The sequence below is a fragment of the Morchella sextelata genome (assembly GCF_020137385.1).
Source record: "Morchella sextelata strain SCLS chromosome Unknown scls_24, whole genome shotgun sequence".
NCBI lineage: Eukaryota > Fungi > Ascomycota > Pezizomycetes > Pezizales > Morchellaceae > Morchella > Morchella sextelata.
The window spans coordinates 201,644-224,497 of record NW_025408639.1 but is presented as its reverse complement, the minus strand read 5'-3'; the positions used below and the strand labels follow the sequence as shown (position 1 = coordinate 224,497).

General features: G+C 45.2%; 7 protein-coding genes across 7 annotated transcripts; 3 read left to right on the top strand and 4 right to left on the bottom strand.

Moving 5' to 3' along the window:
* Positions 1-2,473: 2,473 nt before the first annotated feature.
* On the top strand, positions 2,474-3,657 carry H6S33_007628 (uncharacterized protein; the record flags this gene model as incomplete). The annotated part of the gene is made up of 4 exons (XM_044839293.1): positions 2,474-2,810; positions 2,870-3,048; positions 3,111-3,196; positions 3,252-3,657. The coding sequence occupies 4 exons, from the start codon at positions 2,474-2,476 to the stop codon at positions 3,655-3,657; spliced, it is 1,008 nt and encodes a 335-aa protein (XP_044688501.1).
* A 1,005-nt stretch (positions 3,658-4,662) lies between these two features.
* On the bottom strand, positions 4,663-5,390 carry H6S33_007627 (uncharacterized protein; the record flags this gene model as incomplete). The annotated part of the gene is made up of 3 exons (XM_044839292.1): positions 4,663-4,976; positions 5,034-5,204; positions 5,258-5,390. 3 exons carry the CDS (start codon positions 5,388-5,390, stop codon positions 4,663-4,665), a joined length of 618 nt encoding a protein of 205 aa, XP_044688500.1.
* A 1,817-nt stretch (positions 5,391-7,207) lies between these two features.
* H6S33_007626 (uncharacterized protein) lies at positions 7,208-7,738 on the top strand (the record flags this gene model as incomplete). The annotated part of the gene is made up of 1 exon (XM_044839290.1): positions 7,208-7,738. The coding sequence occupies one exon, from the start codon at positions 7,208-7,210 to the stop codon at positions 7,736-7,738; it is 531 nt and encodes a 176-aa protein (XP_044688499.1).
* A 2,397-nt stretch (positions 7,739-10,135) lies between these two features.
* On the bottom strand, positions 10,136-11,207 carry H6S33_007625 (uncharacterized protein; the record flags this gene model as incomplete). The annotated part of the gene is made up of 3 exons (XM_044839289.1): positions 10,136-10,184; positions 10,328-11,097; positions 11,163-11,207. 3 exons carry the CDS (start codon positions 11,205-11,207, stop codon positions 10,136-10,138), a joined length of 864 nt encoding a protein of 287 aa, XP_044688498.1.
* A 3,557-nt stretch (positions 11,208-14,764) lies between these two features.
* Positions 14,765-16,320, bottom strand: H6S33_007624 (uncharacterized protein; the record flags this gene model as incomplete). Its single annotated transcript, XM_044839288.1, has 2 exons — positions 14,765-16,249; positions 16,306-16,320. The coding sequence occupies 2 exons, from the start codon at positions 16,318-16,320 to the stop codon at positions 14,765-14,767; spliced, it is 1,500 nt and encodes a 499-aa protein (XP_044688497.1).
* Positions 16,321-18,131: 1,811 nt separating this feature from the next.
* Positions 18,132-19,345, bottom strand: H6S33_007623 (uncharacterized protein; the record flags this gene model as incomplete). Its single annotated transcript, XM_044839287.1, has 2 exons — positions 18,132-19,031; positions 19,100-19,345. 2 exons carry the CDS (start codon positions 19,343-19,345, stop codon positions 18,132-18,134), a joined length of 1,146 nt encoding a protein of 381 aa, XP_044688496.1.
* Positions 19,346-20,511: 1,166 nt separating this feature from the next.
* H6S33_007622 (uncharacterized protein) lies at positions 20,512-21,516 on the top strand (the record flags this gene model as incomplete). The annotated part of the gene is made up of 1 exon (XM_044839286.1): positions 20,512-21,516. One exon carries the CDS (start codon positions 20,512-20,514, stop codon positions 21,514-21,516), a length of 1,005 nt encoding a protein of 334 aa, XP_044688495.1.
* Between the last annotated feature and the right edge of the window lie 1,338 nt (positions 21,517-22,854).

The following is a 22,854-nucleotide window of genomic DNA, read 5'->3' as shown; positions in this document are numbered from 1 at the left end:
GGACAAAACTTCATTAATATTTATTACAGTTCTTGTAAACCTGTGATTCGTTTCCTAGTAACGGTTTCTATGCTTTCGTGATACCTGTATACCAGATCGCCCCCTCCTTGGCAGGAAGGATAAGAGTTCCTACAAAACGATTGATTTCTTAGCACCAATCGGTGGAAAGCCGGTGTATTGACATGACCCCTGGCTATTGCGATAGTTCATTATCAAGGTTAATTGGCCATATATACCACCTATGGGAAATCAACGCCACGCAACATCTCCATGTCATAATAGATTTCTTCGTTAACTATACTATAGTGTGAAACATAACCAGTGTTTCCTGGATTTATTATGGCTGTTGGTATGCCTATCGCTCTCATTTTATATATCCCAGGTAATCACAACCATCATGCCCCTCATGCAGCGTTCGTACAAATGAAATACTTCTCGAATGCCAAGGTTACAGGCCACAGTCATGTACCATCACTCGCACATCTAACAATGGCCTTCCGGTGATAATCCGGCCCGCCTATCCACATTTATTCCCATGAAGTATAGATTGCAGGAACTTTTTGATTCTAGTGAACTAAATTCGGTTGTGAGCTGATCGCATAACAAGGCTGAGTTTTATTATATGATAGCCATACCCTGGGTACATACCTATTGACCGTTCATATAGTCCAGGAATAATATTTACCCGGTAGATTGATATGTGGCCTGGTCCTGGGTACGTAGTATCGATAACAAAGTTGATTTCAGCACGAATTTTTCAACACTCCCTAGAGTGATGATCATGATATTCACCGTATTTTCCCAGAGGAGAGTGGCATTATGACGATGTGATATCTTGACTATAGGGGAGAGAGCGAGTGATGCTGCAGACCAAGTCTGGCCGAGGAAGCTAGGGATTCACTCCAGCCAGCCTATGCCAGATGTCAACTCTCTATCCCTGCATCGCGTCAGGGATAAGTAAGCCTTTTTCTTCCAAGGCTGCGTGGAGTCAAAAGTGATTAGGAGTCAAATGTCTGGATTCTTTGGATGAATAATTGAGCGCTGTGGTTGGATGGGTGCCTGCCATGGGGCCAAGACGCGTAAGCTTTTGTGGCCCTTGCATTCCCGATCGGAACGCAATCAATATATATCTTGGGCCTTGTGCCTGAAACAGTCCTAACGAGCATTGCAGAGCGTGTAGAGTGGCTAAACCAACCAGTAATATTTCACGCAAAGGTAATCTCGCCTCATAGCCATGACATGTGAAGAATATGTATCCTTTCTCTCCTCTATTATCGCCTGCTGGGGCTCTTCATACAGAGTAGAGTGTGGACGCGTAAGAGTGATTTCAAAAGCCATGACTGAATCTGGGGTGGTGGTGGTGGTGGTGATGGTAAAATACATGTACGGTAGTTGCAGCGGATGCAGAGCCGAAAAGTCTTTATGTCACTAGAGTACATACATGTATGTCACTGACAGGCGCTCAGAACATGGTTGTGGGGAAGGGCTGCGATCTACACCTTGCTTACCAGGGGATAAAACAAATTTAAGCATATCTTGGCGCCGCGTGTTCTCGGATGTTGCCTTTCCCTGCAGCTCCGTAGTATGTTGAGCAACAATGACATACAGTCTGAAAACAACGACGTGCTGATTGGACAGATGGCCATTTGCCAGAACTTTTGCAATCTAGACGAAACTAAGATCTGAGCAAAACGCCGGATTACGTGCGCGAACTCGTTCTTCGTTTCGCTCCCTGGACTGACGGTGTAAGGGAATGGCTGCTGTCCAGCGTTGATAGTATGTTTACGCTCCATGCAGAACTCTGAAAATAGGTTAATAACTGTTGTTTAGACATAATTAAAAGCCTAATAACACGGATACACATGGATTTTTTTAGGTACGATAACTACATGTATATACATGTAGGTTTGAAAATTCGGACCATTGCTAGTGCATACCCAAAGAAATGCTTGACATATGTGTCCATTATCTACCGGGATAGGACATCTCCGAGCGACGTTACCACCGGTCCATGGTCTCTATTTCGAAGAAAGTAGTAGCACCACCCCACAGCGGATAATCAGAACCTTCGTCCCGGCGGATCTATTCAATGTATGATGTTGGCAGCAGCTGGGGGAAGCACCCTGGAAGCTTTAGCTCTTCTTGGTAAAGCTTAATGTATACCAACCATCAACTTTCTTGCTACATGGGCACAGAGGAGTTTGCATGTTTTACTCAGCTAGGGGATCTAGATGAGATCCTGGTGGGGATATCCTTTGGTGGCAGATGTTTCCTGGTGAGGTGGATAGGGATACACGCAGTGATCTGAAGAATAATTGAGCAAGGAGCAAGAAAAACCCCGAGTATGCCTCCATCTCGATAGGTATATAAGGGCCATCTCTCCAGCCCTCAATCACCATCAACATCAGCATCAGCTTCATCTTCAGCTTCACTCCTCTCATACATCCCACATTCGGACACTCATTCTCTCAAAATGGTCAACCCATCGATCCTCGTCACCGGCATTCTCGCCCTTGCTTCCGTAGCCCTCGGCCACGGCGCTGCAGAAACCGAGGCTGGCATTGAAGCCCGCAACGTTCACGTTGCTAACGCCCGCCGTTCCCTCGAGGCCTGCCAGAACAAGCTCAAGTCACGCAATGTCGAGAACAGGCGCAAGATCAAGCGCGATGCTTTCGTCAAACGCTACCAGAAGCAGAACCAAAAGCGTGCCGCTACTGCCACCGCAGTTGCTGCAGCGACCACCGTGGACCCATTCAACGGCGCTATCCCAACTTGTGTTTTGGCTCCCGAAGAGGAGATTGGCCCCTACTGTAAACAAAACCCTTGGGTTTCCACATTGTTGCTTGTTATCGATACTAACATGAGGTAGATTTGTCGGGCGAGTTGATCAGAGATGATATCCGTGAGGATGAGCCTGGTGTCGACATGCTCCTTGATGTCCAGGTCTTTGACGTCAGTACTTGCGAAGTGATTCCCAATGTCATGCTTGACTTCTGGTCTTGCAACTCCACCGGTGTTTACTCTGGCTTCTCTGCTGAGAACACCTTGGTTAGTTCTCCTCTAATCTCATAATCTCTTTAAACCTTGCGCTAACTATAGAAATTATTTAGGGAGAGACTCAACTCCGTGGTCTTGTTGAATCCGATGAGGATGGTATCGTTCAGGTGCTCACCAAGTTCCCCGGTCACTACGGAGGGTATGCTTCCACTCGCTCCTAAATATTCGCTACCATTGACTAACCCATTAAAAAGACGTGCAACCCATCTCCATCTCATTGCACACATCGGCGGCTCCATCAGCTCCGCTGGTACCTACAGCGGCGGCACGATTCCTCACATCGGCCAGGTCTTCTTCGAGCAGACCCTCATCAGTGAAGTCGAAGCGACCTCGCCGTACAACACCAACACCGTCGCCATCACACTCAACTCTGTGGACCGTGTCTTCACGGAACAGGCTTCGGTCACCGCCGGCTATTCCGATGTCGTCACTATTAAGAAGCTCGGATCCGCACTTTCTGACGGTTTGTTGGGAGCCATCTCCATCGGTTTGGACCTCACGGCGAACAAGAGTACTGGAAGCGGCAGCGGAACTGGAACCGGAACTGGTACTGGAGCGGGTGGTGCCCCAACTGGTGGTATGGGTGCTCCTCCTTCTTAAGTTGAGTATGTATTTTTAGGCGGGGATGAAGGGAGATCTCTGGAAGATCGGTTATTGGTGGATTGAAAATTTTTGAGAGATGTATTTAGTGTTTTTTGTTTAAAATAAAAGTCTCCTTGGCCAGGAACATTGTAAAAAATTAGGTTTTGCGAGTGACAGGTAGTGATGCAATATGTGACTTAGGTAGGGACCCCTTATCTGACCGCTGAAATTGGGCCGTGCGTGATTTTGCCTCGCATACTTCTTGATGAAGAATGCGCTTAGTAAACTCAAAGAAGAGAGGAACCACGAGAGCCTTGGAAAGACGGTAGGAAGTAACCTCCATTGCAGTCTTGGCACCGCGCCAAGATATAGGTAGCTTTTCAGGATACAAAGCTCAGAGAGATTAACCTGAGCCTCTTAAAGATGGAACACTAGGGGGAATGTAGAGATACATCGACGACGATGGAATTGGTGATGCGAGAAGCGGAGCTGAAGGTTGGGATCGAAGAAGAGCAGGACAGAGGGTACTGCGTACAAACCTCGGCGCCAAGAAAACAGTAGCATACAACTCCCTATTCCGAGCGCTACCACATCGTCGTTAAATCTTCAAGGGACCTAAAAAGACGCAGAAAAGAACATTCTATGAGACAAACCGAACATAAGAAGGTCAGACGTTAAGCTCTCTCCTTGGCATAACGCAACCTTGTCATGCGGCGATCTCCGTACTGAGCTCCGAGACACTTTCAGCCCTAAGGAGCGCCACTATTCCCCGCATAAACCTTTTCCCGGGCTGGTGGCGCACCTCGGGAGAAATGCCGAAATTTCGGGTTTCACCCACCAAGGAACAACCCTATCGCGTTTGTGTGAGACCCGTCCTAAGTATTTTTTCGGAGCATAGTTTCGGAGATACAAAAAGATAAAACCTCTTCATGAGCTAGTAGTTACTTTCTAAAACACGGCTTCAATTCCGAATGATGCTAACGCTAAGTGAAATAAACTCCATGATATATCCCAGATTTAAAACTAGTAGTAACCTCTTCCGTTAAAGTCAACCTCCACCTCCACTTCCGGCCTGAAGTTCTCTACAGCTGCGATTTCGGCCTCATCCCGGTAGATGTCATTCTCAACTCTAACCTCATCGTCGTAGATCCTCTCTTCTTCCCTGTAGACTGCCCCCTCGACTGCAGCCTCAGCCCCGTAGAACGCACCCTCAACCCTGGCCTCATCTCTGTAGACATCGTTCTCGATTCTCTGCTCTTCCATGTAGGCTACGTCTTCGATTACCTGCCCTAATCCCGGTTGTTGAAATCCACCTTGTTGAAATCGTCCGCTGCCCTCTGTTGTAAAGAAGTTAGGTACTCATAAATCCTGTGGTCAAGGTGAGATCTGCTTACGGTAAACGAGCTCCCCGTTAATGTTGGAGATCCTTTCGTCAAGCCACAGCCTACAGATATCTTCCATCCCGCTCTCCCTAACCAGAACAGCCTCGAGTCTTCGTCCAAACTCGACCAAGTTGACGTTGACGGCGGTATCAAAGAAACCGGCGCTGTCCCATTCAAGGGTTCCTATTCTTGATGAGTATATAAACGTTGGCAATAAGAGTAGGGATAGAAGTTACCATTGATGTTGCCAATGTAGTTGTTGAGATCGATGGCGGAGCGGACCCAATCACCGTATTCATTGAGGCATTCGGCCTCAAGGATTCGGCCGTCGATGAGCTGGTGGTATCGTGTGGTCTCGCTGAAAGACATAGTTGTATGAGTCTTTGAGTATATAGTAGTGTGAGTGACTGAGAGTTGTATGAATAGTGAGAGAGTTCGAAGTTCATCTCTTTAAGCCATGAGCTCTACCTTATATACCCACCTGTCCTTCGGAGAAAGCTGCGCAACTCGGCACTTGATGCCGCACAAGGCTCTAGAGCTGCATCTGTCGGAGCTGAAAAACGGCCCAGAACAGAGGGATAATCGACAAGACAGGCCTAGTTCCCAAGAATCAAGCCTTGATCTTCAACTGATTAATTGATTACCCTTGGTTGGACCCTGGAAATCAAGGCTTGTTCATTCCCCATGACGTCCTCAAATTTACAACTTTCTCAGCACAATTGGCCCACACAAGTTCTACTGTGGAAGCGCACAGCCCACTCTTACGTATCCGGAAGCTCGGTTTTACCCCTCAAAGCTCAGATAATATAGCGAGATATTTTCGCTGGCGGGAATCGGCAACTGCCATACATCCAATCATGGACCATCACTCGAAGCGCACTATGCCGAAAGCGGTTAGAACAACGGGAGGGTCGGCAGCGAGCGTGGAAATGAAATATGCCAGATAGGGATAATCGATGTTCGGACGCAGCAAGTGGTTTGAGGTTGTGAAGGGATAAGGCCGAGATGTGAGTCGATTCCTCCTCGGACCGTAAGCGAACGTCTTTTACATGGAGAGGCTATAGGCTTTCTGATCATGAACGAGTGCAGCTACTGGCTAAGAATGCCAGCTACCTGCCTCCTAATAATTAAGCGACCGTTACACACGTCGATCGAGTAGAGGCTTGATAGCAGATTGGAGGATATCTGTGTGGTAATAGCGGTGAATCAATAGATGGTGATTGTGAATTGATTGATGCTGGGGTCGGATAGAAGAACTTAACAGGACAGTTGTATCTACCTGCACTTATGGCAGATATGGAAGCGTAAATTTCAGCAGACTTACATAACTAGCGTAACCTAAGGTATTGACCCATAGCATCAAACACTTTCCCTTATCCCTCTTTTGAATGACGCTTTAATAGATAATCCTAACACACCCATCGAGCAAACTACCAACAACTAGCCTCGTTTTACAACTTTGGGAATGGGAGCAATAAGTATTGTCCTACAGATACTTGCAGGGACAATCCTGGAAGCTTCGATAAGCGCAATTGTTTGTTTCCTCCTTTCGAATTTCTGCCTAGCTAGGCGTATATCAATCAAACTTAACAAAGTAAGGTCACAGATTGCGATATTATTCCTTTGTCTCTCTTCCCACGCTGACTCAGTTTTCTTCTAGGGATCGCACTCTTCGATAGTTTTCGGGCTATGTTATGTCGTCCTATGATGTACTTGTGGTTTATATCCTACGAACTCCATCCTAGTCACCAAGGCTTTCTCGCCAACAGGAAATACAGAAGGAAATCAATGATTTTACCCCACAGTTCCAATTGCTCGGGAACTACTTTTCTCCTCTTTCGGGTTACATCTGAATCCGTTATTCTCTTGTTCTGCGCGTTCGTTTTCAACACAACCAAAAACTAACCCTAACCCACATTTGTCTTTCGAGATTGACGAATTTAGAGCGCACCATGAAGAATATTTGCACAGGTATTACAAGGTGCGAGTTTCTTCAAGAACACTTCTGAGAACTCTTGTAATAATCTATCGCAATAAAAGCCATGGAGCCAGCTGTAGTTTTCGATTCTCCATCCCATCTCATCCCAGCATCCAGTAGGATCAATCCGCAACCAAAAAGCAAACCATCCAATAAGAATAATTATAAATTTTTTATTAAGAACCAAACCACCAATTACCAGCTCAATATGACTGACGACAACAGACCCCGCACCCCGACCGAAGAAGAGATTGCCGCCGTCCTCGCCGACGCCCGCGCCAACGACCCCAGCGGCTATTCCTACTCAGCCTATTACTACTCCGGCATCAGCGATGAGCCCGAAGCCGAAGCTAATACGCGCGCTAGAGGTCCCTCAGATCCAGTAGCTATCCCCAATAATCTTCCCGATATCTTTCATGCGCCTGAGGATTTTGAGGGCGGGGATGTAGCGATGTACCATCACACGGAAGACAACACATGGCGGGCCTACCCGCCTGCGGGAGAAGCGGATATCACGGAGCTACCGGAACTTGAAAGGGTATCTGGGGAGTTGCCTGAGGTGACCATGAGGAGGAAAAGAGATCGCTTGAGAGCACGGGGAATCAGAATAATCAAGAGAGTGAAGCATCGGAACGTTGTGCCGGAAGGGGCGCCTCCGAAGGTGAGTACGTTAAGAAGAATCGGGAGGAGGTTGACGATGCGTAGTTTGAAGTTAGATGGTGGTCTTGAGTGGAACTAGAGGTGATACAAGAACTAGGAGGAAGTTGAAGATGCGTGGTTTGAAGTGAGATGGTAATTTGGAATGAATAGAAGTGATGATAGAAGACTAGATTTAGATAGCGATATTAAGGTCAACAATAACGGATTAAACTCCAATTTGTCAGGAATTCCAGGTTCATAGTGATCATTTCGAATTTCAGTTTCTGCGTAGCTAGAAAGGAAGAACGAGATGGAGTGGATGATGATGAAAAACTAGGTTAAAGAAGAGGCGTCAGTGAGAGAAATTTAGTGAATTTAAATAACGACACGAACAGAATACATATGGAGACATGAAGGAGATTAACCTGTGGATAACGTGGGGGTCGAAGATGTCAAATCAAACTTAGGGAAAGAAAACATCTGGTCCATATAAAATAAGGCCCGAGTCTTTCATCTTTTTTAACCGCGATCAAAGCGTCGGCCCCCACAATTGACGGTAGGTGTACATGTCTGAGCCGTGCCAGGCATACATGTAATCCTGAAACTCAACCTAGCTAGAGATATCAACCCCGAGTCTAGGAACAGATATATCTAGTCCTGTATTGCGGGGATGATCTGTTCAGGTAGGGCGGTACCGTGGCTACCTGATTCATTGAGGAGCATGTGTGTAGTAATTTACCACGCTGTCAAGGTCAATGGCATATAGATATCGATTATTTGCTAAATGCGGAAAATTAAAATCAAATTTTTTGAGGGTTCTTCAACTTTGCCTTCTATCTTTTTTCCTAAGTCAAATATTGTCCGCATGGGAGCTAATAGCGGCTAAGTATTAGAGGATGACATGCTAATCCGAGACGTAATCTAAATGTATCTCTCATTGAAAGAGCTAGATATTTTATATCATATCTCTGTTTTTATGTATGTACAGCCGCATTCGAAAAGTTTTGGCACCTCCGGGCTAAACTCACGAGGCAGTCCTTTCTACTTTGCAATTCTAATATTCGAGACCGTTATCAGAGAGAGCTACAATGTCTCTATTGCGTTCATACCTATCAATAAGTTGAGTATACGCGAGTGCCATGGTTGTTGGTGGGCTACAATTCATGAACGACTCAATATAGTAGGGTGCCAGTACTTTTCGAATGCGGCTGTACATGTAGCTACGTGTAATATGTCAGGCGCTAATGGCACATTCATATACAGCGAAAGCTTGCTATAACGGTACGCTCGGGACCGGAATTTGGTATCGTTATAGAGAGATTACCCTTATATAAGAGGTGATTGTGCAGAAATCCGGGCAAAAAGGACCGAGAATTGCAAGCTTTCGCTGCACCCGTTAAATGGCTTAGTCAGCGGCAAATTCGGTCTTGGCGGCTATCTATGACTGTGGCCCTAGTGTGTACTTGGTGTTCCCACTTCTCTAAGATTACCACTTACTGAATTACAACCACGTCTATTTACCTACGAGAGTGGGACTCCCTCTTGTTTCTCTACTCCTTTCCGCAGAGTCAACCTCTACCAGTCCATCAGTCCAATCCTCAATGTGAGAACCCCTACATAACACAGTGTGTCTTAGAATTTTATTATTAACGCTTTAGGAATCGATATCACATAGATTGTTACGTGAAACCATAGTGTAAAGCACGCGCCGCCGAGATCGAACTTCCTCAACATTGGGTTTACCGAGTGATGAATTATGATAAGATTAAGGCTATCACGTGATTCATTGTCTGAAACAATTGAATGATGATTTTATAGAGGTTGGATGAGTTGTAACATCATGACTGATTACGGGTGTACCTAGATACTAAGCTTTATGCCTCAACCCGGCTAATAGCGATTCTGAAACAGTTGATATACCCGGTGGTCAAGTAACGTCATGCCCTGAACGCTCAGGTTACACAAGTGCCTTACTTCATGCTCTTATACTCTAACATCACTTCGGGCTTCCCTCTGGGGTTGGTTCCGAGCTTATATTGTGGCACTCACTCGCACTTCTCAAGATTCTCACAGGTTTATCATGTTTACTTAAATTCTGCGTGCCTCTTCATTTGAACTGACCTTATCTACACATCGTTCTCGTCAAAGCTCGATAACGCTAATACTGCGGAAAGTTCTATATTTGTCGATTATCTCACGAGAGGAAGGTATGAGAGAGCATGCGTAACACCAGTTGGTAAACTTTCCCCATTCTCGCCACTTATAACTCATTGAATCGACTTATTGATCATCACTAATTGCTCCTTCCATGAAGAGAAAAGGAAAGATTTCATTTCACAACGGCAGTCCAAATCACAAGGTATCACTCATTCCGTCGGAACTACAATTTACAATTGAAAATGCCCATTCGTAAGTGAAACCTCCAATAGCAAAAACAGACAAAACAGGAACATACAATTTGGACCTTTTATGACACTATCCAACAAGCCCGCGCTGACTAGTGTCCTGTGGTTAATGCGGCTTCATAGGTATTTCTCGCGTGAGCACTAAAGTCCAGGGTTAGCAAGGTTCATATGATTATGCAGCAATATCACGACAAATAGGTTGATTCCCTAAACTTGATTTCATGGTACGTATAATTTCCTCACAATATTTCCAGCTAGGGTGGACAGAAAATGATGGAACTTACTATTTGCTAGTGACTTCGGCGACTCTTGGGCAGGCAAAATTGCGATCCCACACATTCCCACCGACACTATGTAGGACTAAAAACTTATCCTTCTTGCAATGGCAGATCATGGCCCAAAATCCCTTTGGCCGGTGCCCACCTGTTTTTCCACTGCCCACAAAATAACCCTGTGTCGCATCGTATTGATAGAAGTTGATTATTCCGAGAAACTGGTTCTTTAGGTCCCGCAATATATCCACTTCAGACTGGTCTTTTTCATTCTTAAATCCAAAAGTCTCGGCCCGCTTGACGCAGTTTTGACTCAAGAGATCAACCAGATCATCACTGGTGCCGTTTTCGATTTTGTATGATTGTCCAAGACTCAATGATCCCATCGACTGGAAAATAAATTCAATCCCAATAGAGATCTGCAACGCTGAACCGGCATGATGTTGCATTTCCTCGTTAGCCACAAACTTTCGGAATTTTTCTGGGACCTCCATCTCAATTAATCGCGACTCATGATGTGGGGGTTTGGAAATCTGAAGGTAGAACAGTTCAAGAAGCTTCCGTTTTTGCAAGATATTCTCGTATGGTTTGAATATCGCCTTGCAGGTAAGAAGGGTGTGATATAAGTCTTGTGGGTCTGATTCGTATGTCTCGTGTCTTCCAGATTGTCCATTTAGATGTATATTACGACCCTTGTGGATACCCGGCGATTTCAGGTAGAAGAGGATACGTTCGAGTACGTGACTGTCAAGCTTCAAAATATTGCATTCGATTTTCGGCTGCTTTCAAACTCATACGAATTAGCAAGAAAGCTCGGCTCCGCCACACACAATCAAGAAATACTTACGTTTTGGTAATTTGAACCCTCCAACCCAACACCGGGAGAGTTCATTACTGCGATTTGATGAATTTATGGGGGAGGTGGGGCGCTCCGGGTTGGCTGGTAGTGTTTTCTGGATCACACTCACTTTGTAAGTCGGGTTTGGCTTCTTTAATAAGAACCCATCTTTTCAGCAGCGTATTATCGATAGTTGGCTAGCTAGGTATCAGATGCCCAGACCTATCAAACACTATACGTATATACCAACACCCGGAACGGAGAGTAAGGGCTGAGATCTGGTGATACCTTCACTCCAGTTTAGGATTAGAAGGATTTCTTTGTGTGTTTCCTTGATTATGACTCAATCCGAGAAGTTTATACCATCAAATCTATAATTGGTTATAGATAGTCTGAAACTGGACTCATGGAAGGACAAAAAAGCTCGGTTAATTTTGGTATCTGACAATATTTACTTACAAACCTGCACCCCCGTTGTCGATCTTTAGATCTAAAGAGCCTCTTGTTTGAGTCGCTAAATCGCTTTAGAAACGGGTTTGATCTGCCTTCGGCTCCCATGATTGTTCCTACAGGGGTTATGTGTGTAAGTCGAATCGAGATCCACGTTTCACAAGATTCAGCTACACACGTAGTCAATGAATTCATGCTTGCGTTCGTTAATGCGTGAGGACAGGCACAGCACAGAACTTACCTGGGCTTACTTACCTGAGAGAGAGAAGTTTCAAGGCATTTTCGTAACCAATGGTCCCGTGCTTTTAAGATTACATTTTCAGCTTGTCTGTCATGCGTAGAGGTTTTAACGTGTAGCCTGGAAAACAAGAAACGAAATCTGCGTGAGAAGACGCCGCCTGGTTTGTTCGTATTAAGACCAAAATCTACATCCATTGCGGGGGTTAGCTATCAAGGACCCTAGGGTGGCCAGTAACTAGGTGGCACAAAAATTCCGAACCATCCGGCATTGGGAAGTTGGTTAATGCGAAAATATTGCAATATCAAACTGATAGTATGAGCTTGCAGTACCCACCGGTAAGCCTCAGCGGCTATGTGTCTTCCCTTCTACTCAGCACCCCGCAATGAAGGGTACCTGAGCTGGAAACTGGCAGATTTGAATTTTGGTAGGGTAGGCCGGTAAAGCTTCCCGGACAGATCGAGGTGAAGTGGGCGTGTGGTAAATGCAGGTTCACGTTTTCAAAGCAAGAATCCAGGGAACTGGAGACGATGACTGAAATTTCATCCTGATTAACAATTCTAGAGTGCTGATATGGTAAAACTCCCGTCACTCCGTAACTTCGGGAAGTTTTCTTCAGGCGCCATGCGGTCCGGTCTTTGGTCAGCGCCTTTTACTAGCCCTACTGCTCACCTAAATTAATTGGTTCAGGAGAGTTGGGGGGTAGTAACAGTTTTGAAACTGTTTCTTCATTTTTGTCAGCGGTACTAGATTGTTAGTGAAGCGGCTCTACTCCATACATCTTACTCTACTGATAGGTGATAATTCTTCCTCCTACGATATCTAAGCTACCTATATACCTAACAATAGGCATTAACACGCAGGGGAAACATGACATAGCCTTCATAATACCATGTCAAGCTGTAGAAGCTTAGGAGATAGCCTGTGGTCGGTGAAATAAATACAAGAGCGCCTACTTCCTGAGCTAGCATGAGATATAGATATGTATTTACATACTCTCCGACAGAAGCCAAACTTAGTGAAGTAACTACAGCACAAGCTCACTATTCATTGTAAACAGCCCTTTCTCCGCAGTGACGAAGATTCCTATACTGTGTTCATCCTCGGCACCACCATATGATACTCAATTTCTTACCGGTATCTACTAGTGAGACAATAGCGAGCCAAAATAAGGAGTGGCGCCACCGGAGCTGCGCCACGTGGCTAAGAATTGAGGTTATTTAGTACCGGGTGTTGAGGGTAAGTGATCAGAATCTGATAAGTGAATGTTGCGGTGAATACGTGTACTCGCAGCAGGTAACAAGTACCCGAAAATGCACGTCCTAATCTGCAATTTCCATTGGAGTAGAAGTCAAAAATACACCAAAAACTTGCAGCTGCATATTCGGGTACTTCATGCCTGTCGTGAGTATTTGTCTTATCAGATTCTGATCACTTTTCGCTACACCCTAGTACATGTACCTAGCTGTGGTTTAAGCGAGTTAAGCGCGAAAGTTGGCATGAATATACTATGTAATAGTTTGGGGGTTTGTACTTCTGCGGTTGTATTTTGTAGCGCCAAACATCGACTGCTGACGTTTCTTCGAGGCAAGCATGAGACAAAGCACACAGGCAAAACAAGGAAGACAGGCAAAACGGGCAAGACAGTCAAAACAGGCAAGACTGAAACGACTTTCAAGATCATAGCTGCCGCCAGTGATTGAAACTGTCGTGGTAATGGCGGTATACACATCAAATACATATACGTAAATGGGCAGTTGGTTATGAACAGATATTGAGCGCCAATTCCAACACCAAATCAGATTAACCCAGAGGATAACGTGCCATGTCTTACGACGTGTACATATATGTCTGTATATACCTCATGACTATGATGGACGTGGTAATGTTTGATAATCCGGATGAAGTAGCGAAGAACCGATATAGCTATAGCTGCACACCAACAGAATTGGCTTTACCGCTTAGTGGATCGATATCTGATTCAATGTTTGCTTGCTGTACCCACTCTCGTGACATACCTACAAAGGTGGAAAGGCCGCTATCTATTCCTTCTCTCATGATCTGGGACCAGAATAATTATCAATAAACAATAAAGGCCACGCCCACCCGCGGAAATAAATACTCAAGGTATAAGGTGCTTTGAGGTTGTTCTATATAGTGGAACATAAAGCATTATCTCAAAGCCAGCATGAACAGGAAAGATGCTACTGCCTTAGGCTTCCGGTATCTCGAAATGACCTTGGCCTTAGTATTGACGAAGATACCGTAGTAAAGGAGATTTCGGTCGTTTCATGCGACCACAGTATCAAGACGTTCTGATAGAGGAAGGCTATGAAAAACTGCTTCATATTAGATAATGGTATCTCTGACAGGTGCTTTCCTCGTGGATAGACGGCAGAAGGAATTAATTTTCACCTCCTTATTTGATAACAGTATGGCTCAACAAAATGCTAGAAAATACGGTAAATAAAGAACTAATCCTAAGTTAGGACCGAATCTTTGCTAGAGGCCGTTTCAGGATTAGATTCGGCACCAGTACAGCCACAAACGAAAAGCCGCACACATACCTCCTATATATACCAATAGAAATAACACGTAGTAAGAAACTGCTATCATCCCAAGAAACTAGAAACAGTGTGCAAAACTACGTTATTTATGATTTGATGCTGAACATATTCACTAAATCTTTCTAGAACCTATAATTGCCCCGTTCTGAAGAGCATTCAAGGACTGGTGCGGATTATATTATATGGGTTATGTTGAGTATACTTAAGTATAGGTAAATCATACCAATAAAAGTCTCAAATATAACCTATTAATAAATTCGAGTGATATTGCATGACCATTATTACCCTTAGCCATCTATCTACCCACCACCTTGCTTTAAACCCATAGAATTACTCACTAGAGATGACAGCGCTACCTATTCACCCATATCTACATCTCCATCCCTTTCTTGGACTTCTACCTTTCCCATTAAACACTTCCACTCCTCTTCTAGTAAGTTCACTACTACCCACGGCCTTCCATACCGTACCACCTGCCCCACAGAAATTTGCAACCCTAACCTTGCCGGACCCGAAATAATGGCCTTCACAACGCCTTCCTCTCCATGTCCCTTGATAATTATCATGTCACCATCTTGAACCACCTCGATGACAGTGATAATGTAGTCTACACCAATCGGCTGTACCCTCTGCTTGAAAACAGAAGTACTATGAAGTTCCTCCCTCCATCCCAATACTGTATCAGCGAGGCCGCCAGGACTGTATCGGCGGTGCTGTGGGTCCGGAACACGTGAGGATTCTGTTTTCGGTACAATGATAGATTTTTGTAGGTCGTGAATGTTAAAGTAACCTGGACGGGGTGTTTGAGGCGTAGGTGTCGCTGGGGGTTGCTGTGTTAGTTCTCTTAGAAGGCGTTTGCGTATTGGCAACGGGGTTATAAGATCATCGAGAGTCATAAGATCCGGGTCGGGGACAGAGTCACCGCTAACGGAGGCATCATCTGCATGCGTTGATTTGAAGGAATAGTAAGATGATGGACTAAGTGGGGGCGAGGATGTGATGTCGATATCTGAATGTATAATATCAAAGTCTTCAGTCTTGGAGCGATGGTATTCCGATTTTCTAGGGGAGACAAGGTCTTCTATAGAATCTGCAATCGAAATTTGGGAATCATCATTGGGTACAGGCAGGGTCTGACGTGGAGGTGTTGTGGGGGGCGGTGGAGACGTTTCAGGAACCATATCATCGCTAGGGACTGGATTATGTTTGGTCATCTGCCGAGGGGTGGTTTGGAACGATCCTGTCGGCCATAGAACCCTGGAGCTTGAATCCTGGGCCGCAATCGCCTGTGAGATAGACGGCTTCCATCCTATTATCGCGCGCTGTGGTTTCTCCTTCACCGGAGAAGCGGCAGCGAGGAGGTCGGGGTCTATAGCAAAGCCTCTAGACTTATTAGATTGGGTTTGAGGGGTCGGTGTAGGAAACTCGAAAGGCTGTTGTTTTTGTACGGATTTTGGCACTGGTAACCCTTTGCCTGTCTTTGCGGATGTTATATCATCGTCGGCGGCACCAGAGGCCCCCCGAAATGCCGACAGGCTGTCCCTAGCCAAGAAACCCATCTTTGGTTTCTTTTTTGTTCCATTCCTCTCATTTACATCAGCTAATGCGAATAGATCCGGATCTATGCCATCATAGAAACCCTTCCTCTTCCCTGAACTCTGTGGCGGTATCCCTTGCTGCGGCTTTGGCGTCGAGCGCACCGCTGGCATCGGCGGCTGTTCTGAACGCAATGGCACTTCAATCGCTGGGGGGCACTGCGATGTGGGTATTCGTGGTTGGGATTCGCCCTCAAAGTCCTCGATATCGTCGACGTCATTATGGTATTGGTTTTGATGTCGTTCCTGCTATTTTGTCAGTAACTACTACTCATTAGATATTACAGAGAGGGATGAGTTACTGACGACCTGTCCATAGCACTCTGTTTGTCAGGGAGCTCTATGTAATCTGGCGATTTATTATAGCTGTGTTTAAGCGCTTTCGCAACTGTGATCATGAAGTATGGAGTCGCGAACTTTACTCTAGGTAGCTAGTTCCCCCCCGGAGCCTCATGCAGGTATCGTCACGTGCATAAAAAGTTACTATAATTAAAAACTGTGATCAAAGCTTGGTTGAACCACAGCTCTGGAAATACCACGACGCAGTGCCGAAAGCATGAAATGAAGTCTTAGGTAGGTATTGGGAGCTGGCCATGCACCATTGCTTCCGGCAACGTCGTCACTCCAACCCGACAAGTTTCCCCACAGCGCACAGCTGTTACCTCCAGTACCGAAGCTAGCTGTTTCACATCGTGATATCTCACTCTAGCACTCGAGCTCTCTTTCTCTATTATGTGTATCTTTATTGAGAAGTTCTATCAATAAGTCTAACCAGTTTGCTTTCGATAGTATTGTCCACCTGTGCCTAATAATCCTGGGTATTATGGCAAGATGCAATAGACCTAGAGGAGCTCATTAGTCACGATGATAGAATCCCGATCGCTATGAAGGAAGCTACATACCTCAGCGTACTCCTCCATTCCACAGTAATAAGAATCTTCTGCCTAGCGAATGACAGCTGACAGATACAATAGGGATAGGATTCGTTTTTTAGGTATTCATCCGTGCATATACCAGCTTTTGATCCGAAACTACTGGTTCAAGTTAATATAAAAAGAATTAGGAGCGAGGAGAGAAAAATAGTTTCTAAACACATGGTGAAAGGGATGGAAAATGGGGATTGTGTTTAGAAGCTCAAAGAAAAACCTACACCACCTTCACATACCTGAAACATTTAGAAAACTACCGGTCACACTTATCTCAATCCCTCCTGAGAAACCAAATCACCTCCATCAAAAATTCTTCCGTCGACTCCACCTAGATACCTCATATGAACCTTCGAACATATACGTATATTTCACGCTACGCACCAGATTCCTCGAGTATCAATTTCCCGAAAAATTGGTAATACATCTATGATCCTTCAAAGGGCTAGGATCCGATGAAGTTCTTCCGGATCCGTAAGCCATAGCCAGAGGAATATCCAGATACCGTAAAGAAGAGGGTCTAATACTAGGATCGTATTATAATAGATATCATCCATGGTGTAGAACAGAGAAAAATTCAATGAATGATGCGTGGTTTGATGTAGCCAGAGGTTCGCTTGGTCGGGATTGAGGAGATGAAGCCGCTAAAACAACATTTAATGGTTCTTTGAGTGGGCTCGTCAGGGTCAGGAGGGTTGACATAGGCTCAGGTAAAACAGGTGGTTTAAATTTATGCTGTGTAGTTACCCGCCGAATCCCAATCCAATCCGCGCTCATTAAGACATAGTTCCTGCAATCACAATTGGAATCAATTCTCCTGACGGCAAGTGCTGTATGTACTTCATCGCTCAAGCGGGAACAACTAGGGCGGACTGTAATCCTCGAGATCTCTGGATTACATTAAGCGCTTCCTCTAGTACTTACGTCCCCTGGGCCCTGAACAGCCTCGCCGCTCATGCGTCTTATTAATATCACCCGGCGGATACAAATCATCGAACGCACAAAAAACATCTTTTGTCACTATTCTATATACGTATCTTAGATGCAGTAAGTCTATTGCTATTTCATATAACGACACATGGATGATGATCAATGAAATAAAGGAAAATAACCAGAAATCGCAAGGAAAAGCATCCCTACTTTCCTCGTCGCTTACATCTGAGGGTCGTCCTCAGTATGTTGATGGCCACCTTATATTTATATTACGGTGCCGTGATTTCGTCCTTCACGAAGCTCCTCATCGGACGAAGGCCCCACCTATCAAACATAGCCTTATCTTCATCCCAGCCGCTACAGTCGGTGGTCAACATCTTCTCGCCAGTGAATATCGCATTGGCTCCGGCCATAAAGCACAGCGCTTGTTGTTCTTCGGACAACGTTATTCTACCAGCAGCTAATCGGATGATACTGGTTGGCATGACACAACGAGCAGTTGATATCGTCTTGAGAATCGACGTGAAGGGCAGCGGCTTGGTATCACCAAGAGGTGTTCCCTTGATCGGAACCAGCGAGTTGATCGGCAGTGATTCTGGGTGTGAAGGCATGGTTGCCAGAGTGTACAGGAAAGAAACATGGTCCTCCTGTGTTTCGCCCAGTCCTAAAATACCCCCCGTGCACACACTAATTCCAGCATCACGGACGTTCGAGATGGTGTTCAAACGCTCGTCGTATGAGCGTGTAGTGATTACCTTAGGATAGTGCTCCCTCGAGGTATCGATGTTATGGTTGTAAGCTGTTAACCCAGCCTCCTTCAACTCCTTCGCCTGTTCATCATCAATCATTCCTAACGTAACACACACCTCCATGTCCATCGCCCTAACACCAGAAACCATCTCCTTAATTCTCTTCAAGTTCGTCTTACGACCTCGCATGTCTCTCCATGCTGCGCCCATGCAAAATCGGGTGCTACCATTTGCTTTAGCAATCTTGGCGGCCTCGAGGACCGCCTCGACGTTGGAGAGTTTAGTGGCCTTGAGACCCGTGTCGTAGCGGGAAGATTGGGAACAGTATGAGCAATCTTCACTGCAGCCACCAGTTTTGATATTCATGAGCGTGCACATCTGGATTGAGGACGGGTTGTGGAATCGGCGGTGGATTGTTGCCTACACATAGCAGCGGATGAGTCAATTGACCTGACGTATTCCATATATCGGAAGACAGGAATACCTACAGCAGCAAAGGCTAATTCTAGTGTGCCTGTGTTGTATATGCTCTCAATCTCGGCCTTTGTCCAATTGTTCCTGGATTCCTTCGCAGCAAGCGCATCTTGGAGGGGTGAGAAGGAAGACGACTTTGGTTCAGCGACAACATTGACCGGCTCGCTTGAGAGAGTAGCGAGTCCTCGACGTTGGACATGACGATTCGAGCTCCTGACTGCGACGCGCAGCGTTGTCAATGATAGTCTTGCGGGGTTCATCGTGAGCAAGATTGAAAGATCCAATTGTGTGTCGATGTCTCAGGCTACGAAGGTATGGAACGATGGCGAAGAGGTACGGGGGTATCTATGTAAGGACACTGCCAGTGGCTGCGTTCTTTCCCCTGCGGGGTAGGTACTCAAAGATTGTGAAGGATTTTGACTACTGTCAATCAGTGTGGTTCTATTGGCCAGGCCCTTGCGCCAAGGCCCACTATTCCTGCTTTGTTTTTACTTGACAGGGTATATATTTGCTCTACATCCTCTCAGTTTGTATGGGATGTCTGTTTTCACGCACCTACTTTACCTACGGACAGTCTTTTTTATTCACCCGGCAAACCGGCAGTTTGCATGAATAGTGTGGGAGAGGGGATGGGGAGGGTCAATTCTTCCATATATACGTATTGAGCTGTGTTTTGATCCATCTCTGGCCGAGGGACATATAATATCCAAGATCCCGATGAAGGTTTCGTGTTACGTTGAAACAACGGTTTACAGGGATATGACAGTTCAAATCGAAACTACGTACTCAAAATCTTCATCGAACGATATTTAATGATGGTACGTATCCCTTGGAAAATTTACCTGTCCATCGAAGTCTGTATTTCTGGATTCTTTCCTTAGGCTTAGTCGACTAATATTCTTAGGTATGCGCACGATATCCACAATTAAGCTACGCACCTGCTTTAACATTAAAAGCTTGATTGAGTGTTTGATTTCCCCTATAAAGTTATGCAGCCAGGTAATATATCTGCAGAAATTCATGTATCATTTAGGGTTTTCTCTAGGTACCTACATACAAGTAAGCTCGACGATGTTGGGTGTATGCATGCTTATCACTACTACATACTGTCATGCATGTAGTCAGTGAAGCAGGCTTGAAAATACCCCTACACTAGTAATTTCTAGCCCGGTGAATAAGCTCTAATGACGTTGCGACGTCATTGATTGTGAGAATAAACACGACGACCCCAACCCCAACCCGCGATCATGTGTGCCCTAAATTCACCAAATGTAGATGCTCTCCCATTCAGCTCCCCAGCTTTGGCTGGAAAAATTAAGCGTCAATCTCTTATTTCTGTAAGCTCTTATCCACCCACAACAAATCTAACAACCACTGGGGTATAATTGTAGTTTGTTATTTCATTAATTGGGTAAAATTGTAGTTCATGAATAGCAAACGGCTCAAAGACCATCTCAATCAAAATCTCCTTCAAATTCCTGCAATCGACGCCCTTCTCAATCTTATTCTCAACCCGTCCCTAACAGCAGCTCAAAAGGCCCTCCCAAAACGTCTTCACCTCCCCGTAATTCAACTCACATCTCGCGGCTCTTGCGGCAAAACACACCTTCTATATCTCATCTGCGCTGTCGCAACTCTACCCTCCAAACTTGGGGGAAAGGGTCGCGCAGTCGTGATAATCGACTGCAAGTCGCAATTCTCTGTCAACAGGCTATACGAGGTAATGCGGGGATGCGCCAGACAGTACCTCCAAGTTCCGTCAATCTCGAGCATTCAGCTCCATGGCCTTCTCAAAACCGCTCTTTCACACGTCCACATTTTTCGCCCGACATCCTCCGCACAGCTCCTACTCACGATTCAGTCTCTGAAATCATACCTCTGCACCACCGAGCACCAATCCTCCAAGCGCCGTATTGACAGCATCCTCATCGACGGCATCTCAAGTTTCATATGGCGCGACCGTTGGAATGACTATCATGCCGTCATGCTATCGCAAGGGCACCCGGATTGGATTGATCTGCAGGAGCGGTACAGTAGTATTGTGCGGGAGCTACAGGAGGTGGCCGGAGCGCTGGGCGCCTATGTAGTAGTCACGAACCTTGGATTTTTGGGGTGGCGGGGTGGTGATCTAGATGCACAACCTCCCTTGCGTGGAGCGAGGTCCCTGGTAGAGGAAAAGCCACCTAGAGAAAGGCCTTACTTAAGAAATGCGTTACCTGCACCGTGGAATGCGTTTGTCAACGTGAAGATTGTGCTACGACACTTTCGGTCTGGGGAGGATGAGGAGAGGAGGTTTGTGGGCTTCTCAGATACAGTGGGACTGGGTGGGGGCTTGCAGAGGGCGGTAAGTGAGGTTAATGGTGGGACTGGGCAGTTTTGGTTCGAGATAACGAGTGAAGGAGTCACTGTTGGTGCAAGTGCGAATTTATGAGGGAAATTAGTGATTGGTGACCATATGAATTTTAAGTTTTAGGGATTTCCGACACTATGGACTGGTATTCGGGTAGTTTTCAGAAAAAATTTACTCACATTACTGTGCCAGTTATGGATATTAACCGGGCAATAATGGCGACAGCAAAAATGGTTGGTAGCTGAATGGAACAGGGCGTCCAGTAACAAAGTTCCCTTCACTCGAAATTCACAGCCTGAAAAAACCATTGATCGTTTCACTGTTCATAGGATGTTAACACAATAATATCAGTTTATTATCCTTGGTACCGCTTTAATTTCAGCTGACGTTAAATCCAATTTTTGTGATAGCTCGTTGTACAAGTTTCACGATCATTGACGGAATAAATACCTAAGTATAGCTGGATATGAATCTACATAATTCCATTAGTTGTGAGGAAAATTATTGTGACCAATATATATGGGGCGGTAAATATGTCAAAAGTAATTTTACCAACGGTAGTAAATTATTTTACCACCGGTGGTGAAAATAATACCAGTATTTATACCTATAATCCTAATTTTTATGATAAAAGCACAGATCTTTTGGCCAAAAGGGGCCATATAATGCCAATATATATGAAAATTGTCCACCGGTGGGAAATTTTCATAAGTTTTGGCATTAATGATTGAACATTTATTTATGTAGTATAGCGCAGCATAAAGACCGAAACCCAGTGTTTATACCGGTGGGAAATATACTAATGTAGGATGGCGTGCAGACACAATGACTGAAATCCAGTGCTTATACCACCGGTGGTAAATAATTTACTACCGTTGGTAAAATTACTTTTGACACATTTACCGCTCCATAAATATATACTTGTATTAATCATCTACTATTTGCCAGATCACCGCCACTAGATTCAGTGAAAGGGCATCTTCGATACGAGAACTTGGCACTATCTTGCAGAGGCAAAAAGGCTTGAAAATTAAGCTAGGGTATTTACCCGTCCCAGTGTTTGTTGGAGAAAAGGTACGCCACATGAATGATGGATTGGATCATTTGCAAATAGCACCTGCCAAGCCGTTGTCAGGTCTTTCTTCCTACGCGGGGGTTTTTCATTCGAGCCCTTTGCGCAAAGGCTCTATTTATTGCACGTTCAGGTGAAAATAGGGATTCAGGTGAAAATAGGGATTCAGGTGCAAATAGGGATTCAGGTGCAAGATTCCAAAAATAACCATAGGGCAGAAACATCGATATCACGTGTGGGTTCGAACTGCACCTGTGATTTCATGATGCTTTGGGACAGGCTGCTACTTTTTCTAACATATTAAAAGGTTTTTAAGTAATCATCGACCCAGTCTCATGAACTTTCGG